Here is a 20851-nt window from a genome sequence, read left to right as displayed (position 1 = left end):
TGTCTTCTTCCTACGGAGCCAAAGTGAGATGGATGGATGGATGGATGATTGGAGAAAAAGAGAGAGAGAGAGATCGATTGATTGATTGATTTAGGAAACGGAGTGGGCTACGAATTAGCTTCCCTGTTGATAGCCTCCGCGTAATAAAGCAGGCAGAACTGCAACAGGGCGAGCCTCCCCCTCCTCAGCCGGCCACCCGCTCACTCGCCGCGGCCCCACGTGGCCAGACGCACCCCGGGCACGGCTGGACCCCCGGCGCTGCCGGTCCCGGCAGCTACGCGCGAGGCGGGGGCGCCTCCTTGGCGGTCGGCCGGCCGCCCAGCCCTGAGGCGGCCGCCCTGAACAGCTGGCGGCGGCGAGGCGGAGTCTGCGCTTGTCTCCTCCTTCCTCCGGGCGGCTTCATTCGCCGGTCGGCAGGGCGAGAGGGGACCGTGCGGCTCTGCGGCGGTGGGGAAGAAAGTTGGAGTCCAGCCGGGCGCCCGCGAGCCACCTGGGCGCGTGGAGGGACTGAAGGGTCCGGAGGTGGCCTCGGCGTCCCCTCCCCACCTTCTCTTCGTCCCTATGAGTAAGGAACCGGCCCTTGAGGATGGGGAAGTGAACCTTCCCAACGCCGCCTGCCTCCCGTCTCATATCTTAAACCAAAGCTGCTGATTTGGTTTATGATGCCTCTGGTCTATCAACCAGAAATAACTAAGAAACTCTTCTTTGGAATGAAGGCTCAGGTGGCAACCTCCTTGTTTGTTTTGGGCAACTAAGGGCAATACTTTACCTTTGCCAAAGGAAGGATTCCACGGAAATTCGGACTATTCCATCTCTCAGCTTGCGGGGCTTAAGGGCCTGAGAGCTTGTGGCTCTGCAGACTTGCTGTTGGCACATCACGTAAAGTTGCCTCAAGTCCAGATAGGTCAGTTTGCTTTCTTGGCAATAACATAGCAGTGGCTTGTCATCCTTGTTCTGGGATTGATTGATTGATTGATTGATTTTTCAATTTGCAGAGCTGTATTTTCCTAATATGTACATATATACATGCATGTCTGTGTCATCCTTGCAGTTAACTGGTGCACCTACAAGAAACATAAGAAGCTGCCTGAGAATGCAGGTTTCTTTCGGATGCATGAATTTTATTTTAACATGTTTGGTCAAGTTTTTAGCAGTGTGCTTATCTTAGGTAGGTCTGAAGTTCTATATTGTAAAGTTGATTTTCCATTGTATTATTACAATTCATTTTGAACCCAGGCTGGTGATATAATTAGTAATGTTAGTTTTCATTTGTAATATTAGTTTTGTTATATGACATAAAGTTCCTGTACTGTAAAGTTTCTTTGTGTATGTAAAGTTCCCCTGAATATTCAATGTAATAACCTCTATAAGCACCCAAGAGGAATTCATGTATGAAAACCAAGTTCTCTGAACTTCACAGATGATGCTTTAAAATAGGTTGATAATTATTGCAAAACAGTACTGCAGGGAAAGGAATACTTCCTTGACAGGGGAAAGAGGGGGGAAAGGAAGTATCTACAATGATACTGCACTATGTGTAAACTACTGGAAAGATATGCACTCCCTTGAAGAATGACCAGCACTATCAACACTACTAACTGTAAAGCAGAGAAAGTTGTGCACAGTAGACTGTGGTACTGATAAATACCCTTGATTGGGACTAAATGAAATGATCTTACTATTCTTATGTCCCATTGGTGAATTTGTTTCATGCTACTAATCATCTAGCTTAGGGTGTTGTTGGCTGGGAGCATTATCAAACTTCTCAAGAAAGTTGTTCTCCCTGTTTTCTTCCTCTTCCTTCTCTGTGACTGAGAAGCATAGCTCTGTTGCTTACTTAGTGTGCATTTTGTGGTTTTTGCTGGCATTACTTAAGGACATGTCCATTCTGTAGGGGCATGAAGGCAGGAGTTCTGTTCAGCAATTGGAATCCGCTAGATTGACCTTCAGCTCCCATAATGTCCAGCCAGGTTTGATCTAGCCATTTAGAAGACACCATGTTGGAGAAGGCTGTCCTAGGTGATTGATTGACTGACTGACTGACTGACTGACTGATTGATAGTTAAGAGTTATCAAGTCAATGTTGATTCTTAGTAATCACATTCTCTCCAGAATGATCTGTCTTCATTATGGCCTTTTAGGTCTCTCAGTGGTGCATTGACTGCTGTCATAATCAGATCCTATCACTACCCTGATAATGTCAGGTTAAAGTATCTCCTGGGTATTGGATAGATTTGTCTCATTTGAATTTGTCACTTTTTGGCTGAGAGGCTAGAATCCAAGGAACTGGACAATGCATTGCATGCCCCAAGAAGTAGTTGGGCTTATGATGGTTCTAGAAGTACGCTTCATGTTGTATAGCAAACAGCTCTTCAAATTGAGAAGGTTTGGAAAAGCAGTGTCGTGTTCTCTATAAGGGAAAGGGCTCTCCTTCAAGAATTCTGCATGAATGGAAGGGTTTGGGACTCATTTCTCTGTGAAAGGGCTGTCTCATGCATGCCCCAAATACACTCACAGTCATTCAGCCTGTCTTTGTTGGGCACCACAGCTCAAATCAGGTGTAGACAACCTGAATCCATCCAGACTATCTGAATCCCTTTATACTTTATTGCCATGTTGCTTAGCACGGTGTTTCTCAACCTCAGCAACTTTAAGATGTGTGAACTCATCTCCCAGAATCCCCCAGCCAGAATTCCCCATGTTGGCTGGTGGATTTTAGAAGTTGAAGTCCACACATCTTAAAGTTGCTGAGGTTGAGAAACGCTGGCTTAGCCGACCGGAGTTAGCCCACCTCCTAAAGAACTTGGGTATCTTTTGTTGTTCAGCTTCCTGAGATTAAAAAAACTACATGTAAAATAAAAGGTATTTGTTAGGCTTTGCTGATAACATACAATTGGCTAGTGAAAGTAGATTTGTTCCAAGAGGATTAATAAGAATACATTTTCTGTTTGTTGTCCTGACAACTGTGACTCAACTGAGATGTTTGTTAATTCATACAGGTTGATCTAATATCAGGATTAGCTCATCAGTATAGAGAAGTACAGATAGTCCTCATTTAGTGACCACAATTGGGACTGGCAACTCAGTCGTTAAGCAAAGTGGTCGCTAAGTGAAACTGCAACTGTGCTTATGATTTTACTCCAACTTTCCTTTGCTGTGCAGACCTGTGAAGGTCACAAATGTGAGGATAACCCGTAAAGTTACTTTTTCATCACCATCGTAACTATGAACCATTGCTAAATGAGGTAGTTGCTAAGTGAGGACTAAGTGTAGGAAATAATATCTGGGATCAGTGGCATGAGATTAACTAAAAAGAACCCATTTCCAGATTGCTGGGGCACTGGATGCATTCTGAGGTCACATTCAGTTCTTAGTAGAAGATGCTGGAAATGGTAGTTCTCAAGGAAGGGTTAGAGTTAGTATGGAAAATCCAAGTTTCCTATCTCCTGTCTAACAGGGCTACCAAATCTGAGCTGCAAAAATCTGGGTGACCATTAGATGGCACAAAGAGAGTCAGAAAACTATGTATCTTTTTTAAAAGATGGTGCAGACCATGTGGGTCCTTACATTGCCGCCTCATTTGAGACCAATCACCTGCTGGGGAGTAAAAGATGGAATATTTCTTTGATGCTACCAGGTCAGGGCTGCAAAAATCCAGTCAGTCACTAACAGGCAGCAAAGAGTTAGAATCTCCATCTCTTTTTCTTGAAGGACTGTGCAAAAGTTACTGGGTTTAAGCGTTCCTAAGATCCATCAAGAGGGTAGAATTAGTGTTACTCTGGTGTTGTGAGAAAAGGATGCCTATGAACCTAGATTTTGGCTTGCTGTACCTTATTCTGGTGGTGAACGGTGAATCTGATGTTCTAAGGATCAACACACCATTGGAACCTGGAATGTAAGATCTATGAGCCAGGGCAAATTGGATGTGGTTATTGGTGAGATGTCAAGATTAAAGATAGACATTTTGGGCATCAGTGAACTGAAATGGACTGGAATGGGCCACTTCACATCAAATGACCACCAGATCTACTACTGTGGACAAGAGGACCACAGAAGAAATGGAGTAGCCTTCATAATTAATAGTAAAGTGGCTAAAGCAGTGCTTGCATACAATCCAAAAAACGATAGAATGATCTCAATTCGAATCCAGGGCAAGCCATCTAACATCACAGTGATCCAAATATACACCCCAACACAGATGCTGAAGAAGCTGAAGTAGAGCGGTTCTATGAGGATCTGCAGCACTTACTGGACAACATGCCTAAAAGAGACGTTATTTTCATCACGGGAGACTGGAATGCTAAGGTAGGCAGTCAAATGACACCCGGCCTGGGAGAACAAAATGAAGCAGGACATAGGCTGATAGAATTTTGCCAAGACAACTCACTCTGCATAACAAACACTCTCTTCCAACAACCTAAGAGATGGCTTTATACACGGACTTCACCAGATGGACAACACCGAAATCAGATTGACTACATCCTTTGCAGCCAAAGGTGGCGGACACCTATACAGTCAGTAAAAACAAGACCTGGAGCTGACTGTAGTTCAGATCACGAACTTCTTCTTGCACAATTTAGGATCAGACTAAAGAGATTAGGGAAGACCCACAGATCAGCTAGATATGAGCTCACTAATATTCCTAAGGAATATGTAGTGGAGGTGAAGAATAGATTTAAGGGACTGGACTTAGTAGATAGGGTCCCGGAAGAACTCTGGACAGAAGTTTGCAACATTGTTCAGGAGGCGGCAATTCCAGAGGTTAGCCAGAAGAGATAAGGAATTATTTTTAAACAAGCAATGCGTGGAAGTGGAAGAAGACAATAGAATAGGAAGGACAAGAGACCTCTTCCAGAAAATTAGAAACATCGGGGGTAAATTCCAGGCCAAAATGGGTATGATCAAAAACAAAGATGGCAAGGACCTAACAGAAGAAGAGATCAAGAAAAGGTGGCAAGAATATACAGAAGACCTGTATAGGAAGGATAACAATATCGGGGATAGCTTTGACGGTGTGGTCAGGGAGCTAGAGCCAGACATCCTGAAGAGTGAGGTTGAATGGGCCTTAAGAAGCATGGCTAATAACAAGGCAGCAGGAGACGACGGCATCCCAGCTGAACTGTTCAAAATCTTGCAAGATGATGCTGTCAGGGTAATGCATGCTATATGCCAGCAAATTTGGAAAACACAAGAATGGCCATCAGACTGGAAAAAATCAACTTATATCCCCATACCAAAAAAGGAAAACACTAAAGAACGTTCAAACTATCGAACAGTGGCACTCATTTCACATGCCAGTAAGGTAATGCTCAAGATCCTGTAAGGTAGACTTCAGCAATTCATGGAGCGAGAATTGCCAGATGTACAAGCTGGGTTTAGAAAAGGCAGAGGAAGTAGGGACCAAATTGCCAATATCCGATGGATAATGGAAAAAGCCAGGGAGTTTCAGAAAAACATCTATTTCTGTTTTATTGACTATTCTAAAGCCTTTGACTGTGTGGACCATAACAAATTGTGGCAAGTTCTTAGTGGTATGGGGATACCAAGTCATTTTGTCTGCCTCCTGAAGAATCTGTATAACGACCAAGTAGCAACAGTAAGAACAGACCACGGAACAACAGACTGGTTTAAGATTGGGAAAGGAGTACGGCAGGGCTGTATACTCTCACCCTACCTATTCAACTTGTATGCAGAACACATCATGCGACAAGCTGGGCTTGAGGAATCCAAGGCTGGAGTTAAAATCTCTGGAAGAAACATTAACAATCTCAGATATGCAGATGATACCACTTTGATGGCTGAAAGCGAAGAGGAACTGAGGAGCCTTATGATGAAGGTGAAAGAAGAAAGTGCAAAAGCTGGCTTGCAGCTAAACCTCAAAAAAAACAAGATTATGGCAACCAGCTTGATTGATAACTGGCAAATAGAGGGAGAAAATGTAGAAGCAGTGAAAGACTTTGTATTTCTAGGTGCGAAGATTACTGCAGATGCTGACTGCAGTCAGGAAATCAGAAGATGCTTAGTCCTTGGGAGAAGAGCAATGACAAATCTCGATGAAATAGTTAAGACCAGAGACATCACACTAACAACAAAGGTTTGTTAAAGCAATGGTGTTCTCCGTAGTAACATATGGCTGCGAGAGCTGGACCATAAGGAAGGCTGAGAGAAGGAAGATCGATGCTTTTGAACTGTGGTGTTGGAGGAAAATTCTGAGAGTGCCTTGGACTGCAAGAAGATCAAACCAGTCCATCCTCCAGGAAATAAAGCCAGACTGCTCACTTGAGGGAATGATATTAAAGGCCAAACTGAAATACTTTGGCCACATAATGAGAAGACAGGACACCCTGGAGAAGATGCTGATGCTAGGGAGAGTGGAAGGCAAAAGGAAGAGGGGCCGACCAAGGGCAAGGTGGATGGATGATATTCTAGAGGTGACGGACTCGTCCCTGGGGGAGCTGGGGGTGTTGACGACCGACAGGAAGCTCTGGCGTGGGCTGGTCCATGAAGTCACGAAGAGTCGGAAGCGACTAAACGAATAAACAACAACACCTTATTCATGTCACAGTGAACTAAGATTTGGTGTGATCTTCCAAATGGCTCAGTAAGTAATTCAGAAAAATATTAAATCTGCAGTAGGATTCCTTGAAACCTTCTCTTGCCATCTTAGTCTTTATCATAGCAGGGAAAATCAGCTTTCTGTTCATCAGTCTCTTTTTCCTACAAATATAGTGCCAAAGCAACAAAGGAGTCAACTAATTGTATGCACTGAAAAACTCTGTGACCTTCAGATCTGTTGGTCACTCATAGATCTTTGGGAAAATTTGCACTGACGACTTAAGGCATGGTCTCAAACTCAAATTGCCATGAACTTTATTAGATTAAGTGTTTGTATTTCCAGAAGTAGGCAGTCTAAGTTTCTACTGCTATTGTTTACAGTTCTTAATGCTGTAAGCAGGCCAGAGTCTTAAGAAGTTGGACAGCCTCTAGACTGCAGAAATTAATATAAACAAATAAATTTAAAGTAGCTGCCGTGATTTGTGGCAGGCTGGTATGGAGCAAAAGGTTAAACAAATCCAGGATGGATTAGTAAGTGAATGAAATGCCACGAGGAGTGTATGACCATGGATATAAAAATAGCTTTAGCTCTTTTGAATCTTGCGATGTACAGTATTGGATTGCAGACTCTCTTGCGCTTTAAAGACCAGGTAGAAATCTCAGAATTTCCACTGTCATCTGGATTCTCAATATGCAACATTTCCTTGGTATTCTGGAGGTAGAGGAGATTGCTTTTCTTTGCAAAGGTTTCTGTGCAGGTAGGATGCTGGATCTGCACTGTTGAAAAGTTGGGCCTTGTGTAAATGAGCTAAGTAAACTGGTACAAATTTAACTGGCATGGGTTAGGCAGAGCATAGGTATATTTCAATGTATTCACTGGGAATGTTTTTAGCAAAAATAGTGGGGATTTTCTTTTTTCCATGCATGGCTATTCACTTAAAAGCTTGAGTGTGTCTCTCTTCATAATACAGTAGTCTTGCATTTCAGAGAACTAAGTTTATGGATACCCAAAAGCAAACTCTTTTTCCAAGAAATACCCAGGTTTAAACCAGAGAGCATGTGCAATTCTTGGCTTTCATTTTTGGCTATTATAGGCAGGGCCACCCCTAGTTTTTTGCAAGCCTAATAATTACACTGTCCCTTTTGCTGCTGCCTAATTTTATTTGAACCACAACCTACTTTTAAAAAACATAGTCTTTTTCTCTTTGGTTATATCCTTTTGGTTCTTCTTTCCTTTGGGCCAAAATATTATAAAATAGAAATTGGAGGTTGTTTGATGAGCATGATGAGATTGGTACTTGATTGCAGTAAGCATAGGTAAGAATAAATGGAATGCTTAGCTAATAGAAATGTTAGGCATAGACTAGGACAAGATATTGGATGTCCCCTGGTTGTTTAATGTATTTATGGGTAAAAGTATAAGGAATGGTTCTGGTGACATTAGAGCTCTGTTAGTTGAGGATATGAATGTTTGTGTACTTTGGTATGCAGATGTTGCTGTACTGGTGGTTGAGAACCCACATAATTTGCAGCAAATGTTTCACAGATTGTATGATGAAGCCTGCTGTATGGATCTGAAAACTAATGTGTTAAAGACCAAGGTACTTGTGTTTGAAAAGGAAATGGAGTGAACAATTGCAAGTTAGTTATAAATGGCAAAAAAAAAACCCTAAGGCAAGTGGGTAAATTCTGTAGCTTGGTAGAAAGTTTATTAAAAAGGGGGAAATTTTAAGATATGCAAACGCTGGTAGAAAGGTAGTTTATTATGAGAAAGGAGTAGGAAGAGAATATTGAAAGAAGTGAAAATGGCTGTTATAAGAGATCCCCTCTCTTCCATTTCACCTTTGGTAGTGTAGTGACAAAGATTCTTCAAAGAACGGGGGGAAGGGTGGGCCAAAGAAGGAGTTAATTTAAAATATTGTCTATATATTATACCCCCACATATTTGTAGCTGTGTACTTTGTATTTCAAAGAAGTGGGAGAAAGGTTGGTGAGTGTGATCAAAGGAAAAAAAATACAAACAGGAGAGGATCAGATGAGAAGGAGGCTGCAGCTGGATGCCTTTTCATGTACTATAAAGTAGCTGCAGCTTTTAAGAAGGGAGCACAATACTTAATAAGTCGTATTTAAATAAAAAGAGGCTGTGCTCTTTCATGTTTTTGTATGTCCTGAAAACAAAGTGATAGCTGTTTTGAAACCTAACTTAAAATCAGCTATTGACTGAACTCTACACCTGGAGTTCGATGTTACCCTGTTTCCCACGATCTGATTTTAAACATTATATTGATTTTAAAAATTGCAAACCTCCTTGCGTGAAACGTAGGCGTTAGAAGGGAGCAGGAAAGAAAATAAATAAAATGTCCAAAACAATAAAAGATTTAACTAGTCAACTTGTCAGTTTATATTATTACTAATACTACTGCTATTTAGTGGTTAAAGCATCAGGCTAGAAACCTGGAGAATGCGAGTTCTACTCCCACCTTAGGCACAAAGACAGCTGGGTGTCCTTGGGCCAGTCTCTCTCTCTCAGCCCTAGGAAGCAGGCAATGGCAAACCACTTCTGAAATCTTGCCAATAAATCTGCAGAGCCTTGTCCAGGCAGTCACCAGGAGTCAAGAGGGACATGAAGGTGCACGCGTGCGCACACACACACAGATGGACCCAACAGTAGGTCATCTTCTGGGTGGCTTTGACAATTCAGGAGGGACTTGGGCCCAATAAACAGGTGACCAAACTCACAGTTTGGAGGATCCTGTCCACTTCATTGAGAGTCACTGACTTACACCCATCCCAGGTAACACAAGAAAACCAGGCCCCAGGCATCTCAACTGGACCTGCTCAGTTGGAGTCCAACTCCATTTGTTCTCCAATTGTTCTCAACTCTCCTAATTCACCGGAGCAAACATGGCACAAATAAAGAATACATGAAGCAGAATAGTAAGTAGGGAGCTTCATCTAAAAGGTCAGATAAATGTTCTGGTGCTTTGTAGTGCTGTAGTCATAAATTGACCCACAATCTTTTGTTCAAAGCCTAAGCTTGTGTCCTGATTATGTAATAGTATGTGTGTTCTGATACCCATGAGGCACATTTATTAAAATTGAATTTGGCATGTGTGCTAAGATTAAGAGCAGTGAAATAGAACTGTAAAAATAGCTGCTGTAACTGTCTGCAGCTGCTGTTCTAAGCAGCCCTGCTCTTAGATTGCGATGCTATTTCTATTCTCTTTATCTGCAAACTGTGCATAGAAAGACAATGCTAAGTTTCTAGTTTTGCTTTGTCAGAAATCCAAGAGTCCTGAGACTTAAGACCTTTGCAGTGAAGCAGCTTTTTTTTTTCATGAAAAACAAAACAGCGATCATTGCCTGCCATCTAAATCAGATGGGGTGTATGGCTGAAGGTTGGGTCAATAAGGAGCAATGAGCCTAATAGTACAATCTCATCTTGGCCGCATGTCTCTCTGCACAAGTCACCACTAGAGTTGGTTTTTCTATTGGCACTGTTTAAGCTCTTTTGTAGGAAGCTTTAAAGGCAACACTTGGGCATAACTAGAAGAGTGGGAATAGGAGTCCGACAGGCCTGCAAGAGAGCCCACTGGGTGTAGTGTTTCAGGCACCAGCCTATAAACCGGGAGACCGGGAGTTCTAGTTCCTCCTTAGGCATGAAGCCAGCTGGGTGACCTTGGGCTAGTCCCTCTCTCTCAGCCCTAGGAAGGAGGCAATGGCAAACCACTTCTGAAATCTTGCCAAGAAAACTGCAGGGATTTGTCCAGGCAGTTGCCAGGAGTCAAGACTGACTTGAAGGCATGCACTCACACACACACACACACACACACACACACACACACACCCAATGGCCTGCAACAATAACTGGGCAAGAAATGCTAGGATTGCCTTCGTACTACAGAACGCAGCAGTCTATTCAGGTCCCAAGCATTATCGCACAGTCTCATATAACGGTAGGGAGAAAAAAATATAGAAAATAGATGGACAAATCCTGTAATCTTAATCTCCTTAATTTCAGGAGAATGTTAAAATCCCACAAGTTGTGTTGATTTTATGAGATTTCAGATATATAATTTAAAAAGCAACAATGTATTTATTTATTTTACTGGGGAGTTCTTCAGATGCCATTATGGTATGTTGTAAATAGTTAATGAGTGCTATATCACCAATCCCAATTATGGTGGATCCTTAAGGTACATGTCTTTACATATCATTGCATTACTCATTATTCTTTTAACCTGTAGGTCATACCATAGATTGATTTCATTTTTCGTTTACCCTTTCCTTCAAGAACCTCAGTATGACTGCATGTAATAAACTTCCATGTTCACCGTTGTTGTTGTTGTTGTTGTTGTTGTTTTTCCCTACAGCAATTTGTTATACAATTTATTTGGTAGAGAATGAGCAGGCCGAGATCATCCAAAGATCTAATAGTTGAGTAAAAATTTAAATTCACGATTCCTTTGGCTAAAATTCCAACACTGATCGGGTCTGTACATTGCATTAAGTCATTGTTTGTTGATAAGCTACAATTGCCTGGATTCCCACAACATGCTAAGCTATAAATAGTGCTTACATATCACAGTGCCAGATTTAACTGATTCTTCAAATTGAATGTCTATATCAAATAGTCTCGTGTGATGCCGTCAGACTGATGATTTGGAAGAGGTGATATGTTTTGCGACTGAATGAAATTTTAAAATTCTCAAATGTTCCATTCTCAGGTTGAGTCCTGCATTTTGCTCAGCCAGAATATGATTTATTTCATTTAACATATCATCTGGAATGAGCCTCTGTAGTTAGTAAACCATGTTTTTGTGGGTTATTCAAGTACAATTCATTGTGGTTTATTCTATAGATATTATCAAGAAGACATGGGTGCCTTGAAGGTCACTAATGTGTAAAGCACCCATTGACAGAGATATGCAAAGCTTGACCACCTGTCTCTGCATCTTTTTCCTTTTAGGAAGACATGCAACTGGCAACATTTGGAGAAGACTGGAAATATGAAAGCAAGCCATCTTCTAAACTGAGGAGGGTTGCAATGACAGCCCTTATTTGATCATTCACTGTCCTTCCATGTGACTTCAGTAGTACAGGACATTATTTTCTTTCCATCAGCCTTTTGGGCCAGTGAGCAACTTACATTCTTCCTAGCATCCTCTAGTGTCAGCCTTTTCCCCCCTCGCAGTGGCAACGAAAAGGAACACAGGTGAGATTTTGACAGCAGAGTTTTGTAAGAGTGCCCAAGCATTTCCAAATAAGAGCATAAACATTGCTGACCAAAGGGTCTAAGAATGAATATTCCAGCTTTCAGTTCTTGGGCTGAGATCTGAATCAAGAGAAGAAGAACTTCTACCCATCACCCCTCTTTGATGTGATCAGCTGTTCTAAGGGATCAGAATGTATTCAGAATCAGCAGCACTTAATTTTTATGGATGATTTGTGTCTTGAAACCTGTGTGTTGCAGAAGTATGAAATTGGGTGCACCACCATTCCCTGCTTTGGTGATGATGACTTTGTAGATTCGATTGCAAATCTCTCATTAAGCCTGCATGTCACAACCACCAATACCTTCCTCAGCAGTTAAAATTGGCTAGTTAACATTGGATGCAAATGGGTCTATCTCATCCATCAACTTTAATCGGAAGAAACTTGCAATATGTTGCTAGCACAAAAAATAATTTTTCACATAAACTCAGTGCTGAACTGATCTTGAACTCATGCTTGCTCCTGCTGTTGCAGATTCTTTCTTAAGATTTCCCTGGGATCAGTTTATTATATCTCATGAATATGTGACTTTCCCTGGACTATGACCACAGTTTATTGCAATGGAGGACCAGGGAGCCACCAGTATGCGAGATGGAGTCAGGAAGATAGCGGAGAGAACCATACTAAGAAAGATGTGTACACAGAAGATGAGCCAGGCTACCAACACCACCTAAGGCCTTTTGAGAAACTCATTCTGGATATGTCCCAGGATGAAAAAGTGGTAAAAGAATTAACTCTGGGGAAGAGGGTTGGGTTTTACAGCATCAGAGGTAAAATTGGAAGTGGGAACTTCTCCCAAGTGAAACTTGGAGTACACTCTCTGACCAAAGGTAAGAACAATGCATTGGGTGGATCTTGAGTTTATGGAGGGTTTATGTAGGCCAAAGAGAAGGCACAGACAAATGTTAGGTTGGGTGTAGAAGTTCTGTGTCTTCTGTGTCTCCCATATGTGTATTGAAAAGGTATGTCCTGGAAGCAATAACTGAGACTGAATCATCCCAGTTAATGCCAAATCTGAAAGATTAAAATATGCATTGACTGTTCTTTTAACATACTTTATATACCCTCCTGAAATAGACCTCTGCTAAGATAGTTTATTCTCTCTTAGTTTTCCAGTTGCATGTTATTTGTCTGATCAGCGCAGTTAATTAAGAGAGCCAAAAAAGTGGGTAGTCATTAGAGCAGTGTTTTTCAACCTTGGCAATTTTAAGATGGGTGGACTTCAACTCCCAGAATTCCCCAGTCCACCCATCTTAAAGTTGCCAAGGTTGAGAAACACTGATTTAGACTATGAACATTATTTTGTGTAAAATAACCTGGGATCATCTCCATGAAGCTCTTGTGCTGGATCATGGAGTTTCATGTAAGGCAAAGAGACTGTGAACGTTCTTTTAATTCATAGGTCAGCAAAGTCTTTATCAACCAGCAGCTTAAACAGCAATTTTCACATAAATCAACTTGCCTCTATTCAGATCTAGGCTTTTGCTGGCTGTTGAGCATTACAGGAGAATCAATAACTCCAACTGAACTAAACTGAAACATGGGAATAACTTGTAAGTGCAGCTCAAATTGTTGGGGTCTTTTTTCTTTTGTCCCATGTCTGATGCAGGAAAATTGAAGCATACAGGCTGCCTGTGATGGATTTTCCTGTTACATAAGCAGGCTGGATGTCCATGCTGGAGGACTAAATTAGGTTCAAAAGTCTTTGTAATCTCCACTACTAATCTTTAGATATGATAATCATATTATAAGCCCAAGATAGCTAAGTATACCTAACTGATCATGGGAGATACCAGTCACATGTCAACCTTAGTTGTAAACATCAGTGGTTTGAGGACTGTGCAGAGATTGGCCATGATCTAAGGAACTACTCAGGTTACCTCATTTCAACCTGCCTGCATCCAATTCAATTTTTCTAAATTTTTCCTTTTTAAGTGGCAAGACCTACTTTCCATGGTGTGTTCAGATGCATGTGGGGCTGATTTAAGTGAAATTGTGGTAAGAAGCTTTGAACTGACCCTTGATAGTCTCAGCAGAAGAATTCTTCTCAAAATATTTTTCTTGAATAATGTTTTGTATTGTTTTTCTTTCTTTCCTAAGCAAGAGATTAGTCATGTTTCCTAACAATGTGAACATAAAAATGGTATTTTTCAGAAAAAGTAGCCATCAAGATCCTGGATAAAAGTAAATTAGACCACAAGACCCAGAGACTCCTCTCTTGTGAAATTTCTAGCATGGAGAAGCTGCACCACCCAAACATTATCAGGCTTTATGAAGTCATGGAGACCTTCTCCAAACTATACCTGGTCATGGAGTATGCTAGTGGAGGGGAGCTTTTTGCTAAAATCACGACAGAAGGGAAGTTATCGGAAGAAGAGAGCAAGCACACTTTTTCCCAGATTGTGTCTGCCATTAAACATATGGTGAGTCCTTTCCAGATGCCCATGCTGGCTGGGGTTGTTGACTGTGGTAGCTCAGTACCTCTGGAGGACTTCCAGGGGCATTTGGTTTTACCAGTGCCTTCACAGTTCTTGGGGTGTGTTTTTCATTGAAAGCAGAGAATGCAAGACAAGCTTTCCCTACAGCAGTGATGTGTTGATTAACAATTCTTTCCATGATCAAGACTGTGTTAACTTTGCAACTGAAGGCAAGACACTGTATTTCTCTGCCTTTCAATCGGGTATTTGAGGAGAAGAGAGTCCCTGGTAAATCTCCTCTGTATATCAAAGCTGTGCGTGGGAGGGAGGTACACAACGTACCACAATTTATTTCATGTCTCTTCGTCCCATCGTGTTTCAGAACTGTATTTCTTTCCTTGGGGGCTCTCTGCTGTACATATCACAAGATAAATACCTACAGCTTATTCTATCATTATAGTTAGATGGAATCTTTTGTTTCATATAGCTTCAGCAACAAAGTCCCCTTTTCAGGGGAGATGGGCGGTGATGGAAATTTGAAATATAAATAAATAAATAAACATGTTGTAAGTCTTTCTTGGAATGCCCACTATCATCTTCCCTCTGTTTATTAACTTCAAGCCTTTACAGCCTGTTCTTCAGATTGAAAGTTCTCAGAGCAAGAGACAGACCCACATATACAACCTACTGCCATGAGACGGGGCAAACACATTTTCCTTACATTCTGCTCCACTCCACTGGCTTCTCTTGCAAGTGTCTCCTAATTAAAGAAGGAGCTTCAAAACAGGGCATGGTTTCCAAATCCAAGGAAGAAGGCAGGGGCGTGAGTGGTACATGTCACAGCAGCATGCATTCACTGCCAAGCCATGTTATGATTAAGGCAGCCAGCCAGGAGCCTGTTGGGTGTGGTCTAAGGCACCCAGTTACTTTCCTCACATCCTCCACACCGTCTCTGCCCACCTGCCTGATGTTGCTTCCCTCCATACTGTTTCCCAGCTGATTCCTCATCTGTCCCTTTTCACATCCCTTTGAACATCTCCACTTGCTTGCATCCAATCCTGCAGTACCCAACATCATTTTGCCTCCTTAGTTCTTCACAGCTCCTGTTGCTCTGCCTGCCAGTTCCACCTGCTTTCTTCATCTGTTGCTTCCTCAGCCTCTTCACATGGTCTGAAGTAATCGCAACCTGCCTGCTTCCAGTCGACACTGACTGCATTCCTCAGTGCTTTCCAGCCTGTCCCCCAGTCTTCCTATATTGCTTATAGAACCATAAACTCATAAGGTTGGAAGGGACTTTGGAGATCTTCTAGTTGAACCCCCACCCAAAGCTGAAATTCTCAGACCATTCCAGAAAAATGGCTGTTCAATCTTGAAAAACTCAAGCCAGGCGGTAGGATGTCCCACTACTTAATAGCTCTCAAGGTCAGCAAATTCCTCCTTATTTTGAATTTGGATCTCCCTCTGTTAAGCTTCCTCCATTGGCTCTTGCCCTATCCTCGGGTGTTATGGAGAATAAATCCACAACCTCTTGCCTGGGACAGCCCTTCAAATTCTAGAAGGCTGCTATTGTGTCTTCCCTTGGCCTTCCCCTTGTTCGGCTGAACCTACACAGTTCTTCTTCACAGGATTTAGCCTCCCAGCCCCTCACCATCCTTGTCGCTCTTCTCTAAATGATTTCCAGTTGTTCAGGTGGAGCAGCAGGTGGTTGGGAAACATCAGGAAGGGGAAGCAGTGTCAGGCAACGCAGGGAATTGGTACAGGTAGTCAGAGATGGCTGGGAACGCCTGAAGGCAATGGGGTGTCTTAGGCGGCGCCCAATATTTTTTCCCAGTGCTCTTTCCCAGTCTGGTTGCCTATTCAGTTCAGCCACTTGACACACCTAGAGTCCCCCCCGCCCCTCGTCTAGTCTCCCCACCCCCAAAGCTGTGGTTTTTCTTTTCATCAGCAGAGAACAGAGATCAGTGGAGTGGAACATCATCATCTGTGGAACAGAGAAAAGCTGCAGCCTTTTCTTGAATTTCATTTGTTAAAAATTAACAAGATATTACATTCATTTTGAAAGTTGTATAATATAACAGTATAAATAATTAATAAAGTATTAGAGCCAGTTTGGTCTAGTGGTTAAGGTGCTGGGCTAGAAACCAGGAGTCTGTGAGTTCTAGTCCCGCCTTAGGCACAAAGCCGGCTGGGGGACCTTGGGCCAGTCCCTCTCTCTCAGCCCAACTCACCTCACAGGGTTGTTGTTGTGGGGAAAATAGGAGGAGGAAGGAGTATTAGGTATGTTCGCTGCCTTGAGTTATTTATAAAAAAAATAATGACGGGATAAAAGTATAAATAAATAAATAACTGAAATGATTAAATCATTAAAAAGTGGCCTTAGCTCCTTTTGACATACTGCACCAAGGCTAATGCAGCCTTTGGACTAATTGAAGTGGCTGATCCCTGGCTTAAGGTGTGATAAAAAGGTATAATAGAATAATGCAATCAAGAGAAATTGCTGCCTCGTGTGTGCAGTTCTAGCCACTTCTGATACAAAACTGGTACGAAACTTTAGCCTCAGTTTAAAAGAGGCACAACTATATTGCTACTGGGGTAGCATCAAACTCAGACTTGATGGGCAAAACAATATGGAGGTTGTACAAAATACTGTCATAGCTTTGGAGTGAATGTATCAACACTGGTTTTTCAGATATTCCTTGGGAACCCCATATTGCTCTGTCCCCAGGCCAGCAGGGTTGGGTCACAAGTTGTTCTGGATTTGGAAACAGTGACCACACCAGTATGAGTACTTAAGGCTTTATTCCAAGGCAATGATTACATAATAACATAACACAAGACAGCAATAAAATATGTATATAAGAATATAAGAAGACAGTAAGAAAAAGAAAGATGGATTTTACACTTCTTCTGCCAGTCCAGGGTCTGCAAAGAAATAACAGCAAGCAGACCTCTTCACAGCCACCAAATATGCAGCACCCCCCTGCTTAAGTCTGCATCGAAGTTCCAGCTTATGGGGGCTTCTGACTATCTTATATAGTTTCCAAAGTGCAATTAATAATTCCTGTTTTCAGAGGCCTCATCTCATGTGATTTTGCCAAGGACAAGGAGAATATGGCTAACTTGTTCTTGGAATATTTTGCCTATTCCTGCCAAGAATGTGACCACCAAGGTTGGCATCTTTATACCAAGTGGCAATGAGACCATCCCATGGTTTGCGACTGAAGATGAGGAAGATCATCCCGTTCGACACAGGGTCCCAGACCAAGGGCAGAACAAAATGGAGTAAAGCCCTTTAGTTTTACATCATTATAAACCCCAATTTTAAATGTCTGTTTGTGGGGGTGGTTCAACACCCAGGGTGTGTGGAACATGATGGTAGAGAATGTTTCGGGTGGAACCAAATTTTGGGGTTTGTGGATAACAAGGCTGAGACTGGGGATGGGGAGGGGAAAGGACATGAAGAGACCTCAGCCATGATTTCTTGTTGTTGCTTAGTTCTTCATGGCTCTCACAATGGCCAGCTGTGATGGAAATGGGCTGCTCTGGGGACCCAGATGACCTCTCCCTAGAGGGGGCAGGCCAGCTGGTCTTCCTCACAGGGCTCTTGGTTTGGATAGCCTCTCCCTGGAGGGAAAACACTCCCCCTGCTCTGTGAGAATCAGCAGTAGCAACTGGAGAAGGCAGTTCATCATGCCAGCTGGGAATTCTGGGTATTGTAGTCCAAAGACACTTAGTGGGTTTTTGTCTGGAAGGGGAAGGTGTATAAAATAGAACCCCAACCATAGGATATCTTATAGTGCAGCTGAATGTAAGGTAGCCCACAAGCTTTTCTTTATATTCCTACAAGTCAAAGGACTAGAAAAGTGCGAGGATTTGAGGGTGGGAGTGGGAGAAGGTGAAAATGCAAGGAAGAGACTGCAGTATCCTTACGGAGTCTTGGCTTTTCCTGTCACATGGAACCCCTGTTGATAATTTTTGCACAGAAGAATCGTTAACATACTTTACTATTCCTCACTGCTCTGTTTTAATGCTTTTATTAAAATGTCTCAATGTGCATTTGTAGCCCAGATAAGAGTTGGAAAACCTAAAACAAATAATCAGCTGGTTTCCTATATTAGACTGTCTGCCTTGGCTTTTTGCTTGTATCTATATACTTTTAAATTCTATTCTGCAGCATGACAACAACATAATTCACCGGGACCTGAAAGCTGAAAACATCTTCTACTCCAGTAACACATGTGTGAAGGTGGGAGATTTTGGATTCAGCACAGTAAGTCAGAAAGAGGAAGCCTTGAACACGTTCTGTGGTTCTCCTCCTTATGCTGCTCCAGAACTTTTCAGAGATGAAAGCTACATTGGGATTTATGTGGATATCTGGGCCCTAGGAATCCTTCTGTATTTCATGACTACGGGGCTTATGCCGTTTCAGGCAGACACGGTGGCCAAGCTGAAAAAATGCGTTCTTGGTGGAATATATAGCTTGCCGCCATTCCTGTCTGGATCTTGCCAGAAACTGATCTGGGCGGTCCTGCAGCCAGTTCCATCAGAACGCTGCTCCGTTGATTACATTATGAACAGTGAATGGATGACTGGTGTACAATACCCAAAGCCCTTTGAACCCTTTAAACTGGATCCCAAATTTTTGTCAGAGGGCAGAACCCTCCGAAAGGAAGAGGCTGAGGTGAAAACCATTTTGAACCATTTGGGAATCACAAAAGAGCACATTCAGAATAACCACGGGAGAGATTCCCACAGCTCAATAACTGGGACTTACAGAATTGTTCTTCACAGAGTGCAGAAGAAACGGGCCATGGAGATTGTTCCTATCATCAGCCAACCTGAACCCAAGAAACAAAGGTCAAAGAAAAATCCGTGTCCCTATCGGGGCCACAAATATTCATCAAAGCTCTGCTTGATTTTGTGAAGCACCTCCCTGGCTTAGTCTGCTGCAACATTTTGGAGCCCTTTTGTCTGGTACCAGGTAGCCCTCGCCACTGGCATTTTTGTAATTTTGAAAAAATAAAAAGGATGCCTTAAAGCTTCTGGTGCATGGTTCCTACTCACAAAACTTAAGGCCAAATCCTACGTGTTCTATGATTTAATTGCTTTTGTAGGGGTTTTTTTCAGACTTCAAAATGTACCTGGGGAGAAGATGAAACTTGGTTTTTGGAGAAACAATACTGCATAGAAGTGTGTTTACTCTGTTGTGATAGATGCAGGCATCAATTGGGTAATGTCACAAATAAACACAACATTTGCTCTCCTCCCACATTTATTAATTTAAGTCAGTGGTTCTCAACTTTTCATGCCTTATCACTCTGCCAAAGAAACAAACCAGAAATTTTAAAAAGTCACTTTTTCTGAGGACATGCCCATGTTTACAAGCATTCCTTTATTAGTATCATTGTTGACCAACTGCTGAGAGCTGGTTTGGTCTAGCAGTGAAGGCTCCAGGCTAGAAAACAGGAGACTGTGAGTTCTAGTCTTGCCTAGGCATGAAATCCAGCTGGATGACTTTGGGCTAGTCACTCTCAGCCCATGATGTCACGCTTGGGCAACAATTCCTATCGCAACCAACAAATCAACATTCAGTTGATCCAAAAAAAAAGTGGACCCTGCACCTGTAAGGAAAATGCTAGGAAACAAACAAAAACAAAAAATGTTGACCAACTGCTATAACTGTAAAATGAATGAGAGCTAATTGGGGCTGAAACCCTGTTTGCCACTGTGGGAGAGGCCACTGTTTGCCCATGCCCAGGTAATGAATGAGAACAAAAGTTGAAGCGGTATTTTCCATAAGCCCTAACAAAAACGTTACACCCAAATAGTGAGACAAAGCTGAGTAGCTCAAAGTCTTTGCAGGGAGGGTCTTCTAAGCTGAAATCTGTTGAAGATTGCTTTGGGCCCTAACTGCAGCAAAGGTTCCACCATGATGCTCAGTTCCTTTGCCTTGACACGGTGGGAGACTGATGGCTTTGCTTTTGGCTTGCCTTTCTCCTGAGCGCTTTCTGGATTTCAGAGAGTCACTGTACTACTGGTTGAGAAATGCTGCTTTAGGACCATTTTAGGGAGTTGCAATATTTTTAAATACATCATTATCTATGCATTCATTTGAGAAATAATGTGTGTTTCTGTGTGTGTGTGTTTTGTGGGTAAAACAGAGTGTCTTATCAGTTCTCTGCCATGCAATTTTTTTTCCTGTAAAATTGCAATTGATAAAACTGCTTGGAGGACAAGAACTAATCATTATGACTGTATCCTATATAGGAAAATGGAGAAATGGCTGCAATTAGACGGAAGACTTGTATTTTAATGAAGAGCAAAAAAATTTTTAAGTGCCACACACCGCAAAGCTCCAGAAACAGGCACAAAGGGCAACTAGACACTGCTGTTGTTGTTGAAGTAGGCACAGTGGCATGCAGTGTCCAACCCGCGTGGCCTGGTTCATATCTTTAACACTTCCAACAAAGAGAGAAATTAGAAACATTGCTGTTTCTAACGGGATGTGCACTTGTGAAATAGCCACTTGGTTGCCATCATTCAGGAGACAGTTTGGCATGTTTATAGGCCTAGAGACTACAAATAAGGACAAGTGGACAGTGGGT

The 20851-nt window shown here is 42.3% G+C and overlaps 1 protein-coding gene across 1 annotated transcript; it reads left to right on the top strand.

Annotated features, from left to right (window-relative positions):
* Positions 1-12366: 12366 nt before the first annotated feature.
* Positions 12367-19189, top strand: NIM1K (NIM1 serine/threonine protein kinase). Its single transcript, XM_063291125.1, has 3 exons — positions 12367-12659; positions 13984-14252; positions 18421-19189. The coding sequence occupies exons 1-3, from the start codon at positions 12371-12373 to the stop codon at positions 19168-19170; spliced, it is 1308 nt and encodes a 435-aa protein (XP_063147195.1). The 5' UTR covers positions 12367-12370; the 3' UTR covers positions 19171-19189.
* The last annotated feature ends 1662 nt before the right edge of the window (positions 19190-20851 follow it).

This window comes from Candoia aspera, chromosome 2 (genome assembly GCF_035149785.1).
Source record: "Candoia aspera isolate rCanAsp1 chromosome 2, rCanAsp1.hap2, whole genome shotgun sequence".
In the NCBI taxonomy this organism is placed as follows: domain Eukaryota; kingdom Metazoa; phylum Chordata; class Lepidosauria; order Squamata; family Boidae; genus Candoia; species Candoia aspera.
This window is presented reverse-complemented; position numbering and strand designations above follow the sequence as displayed.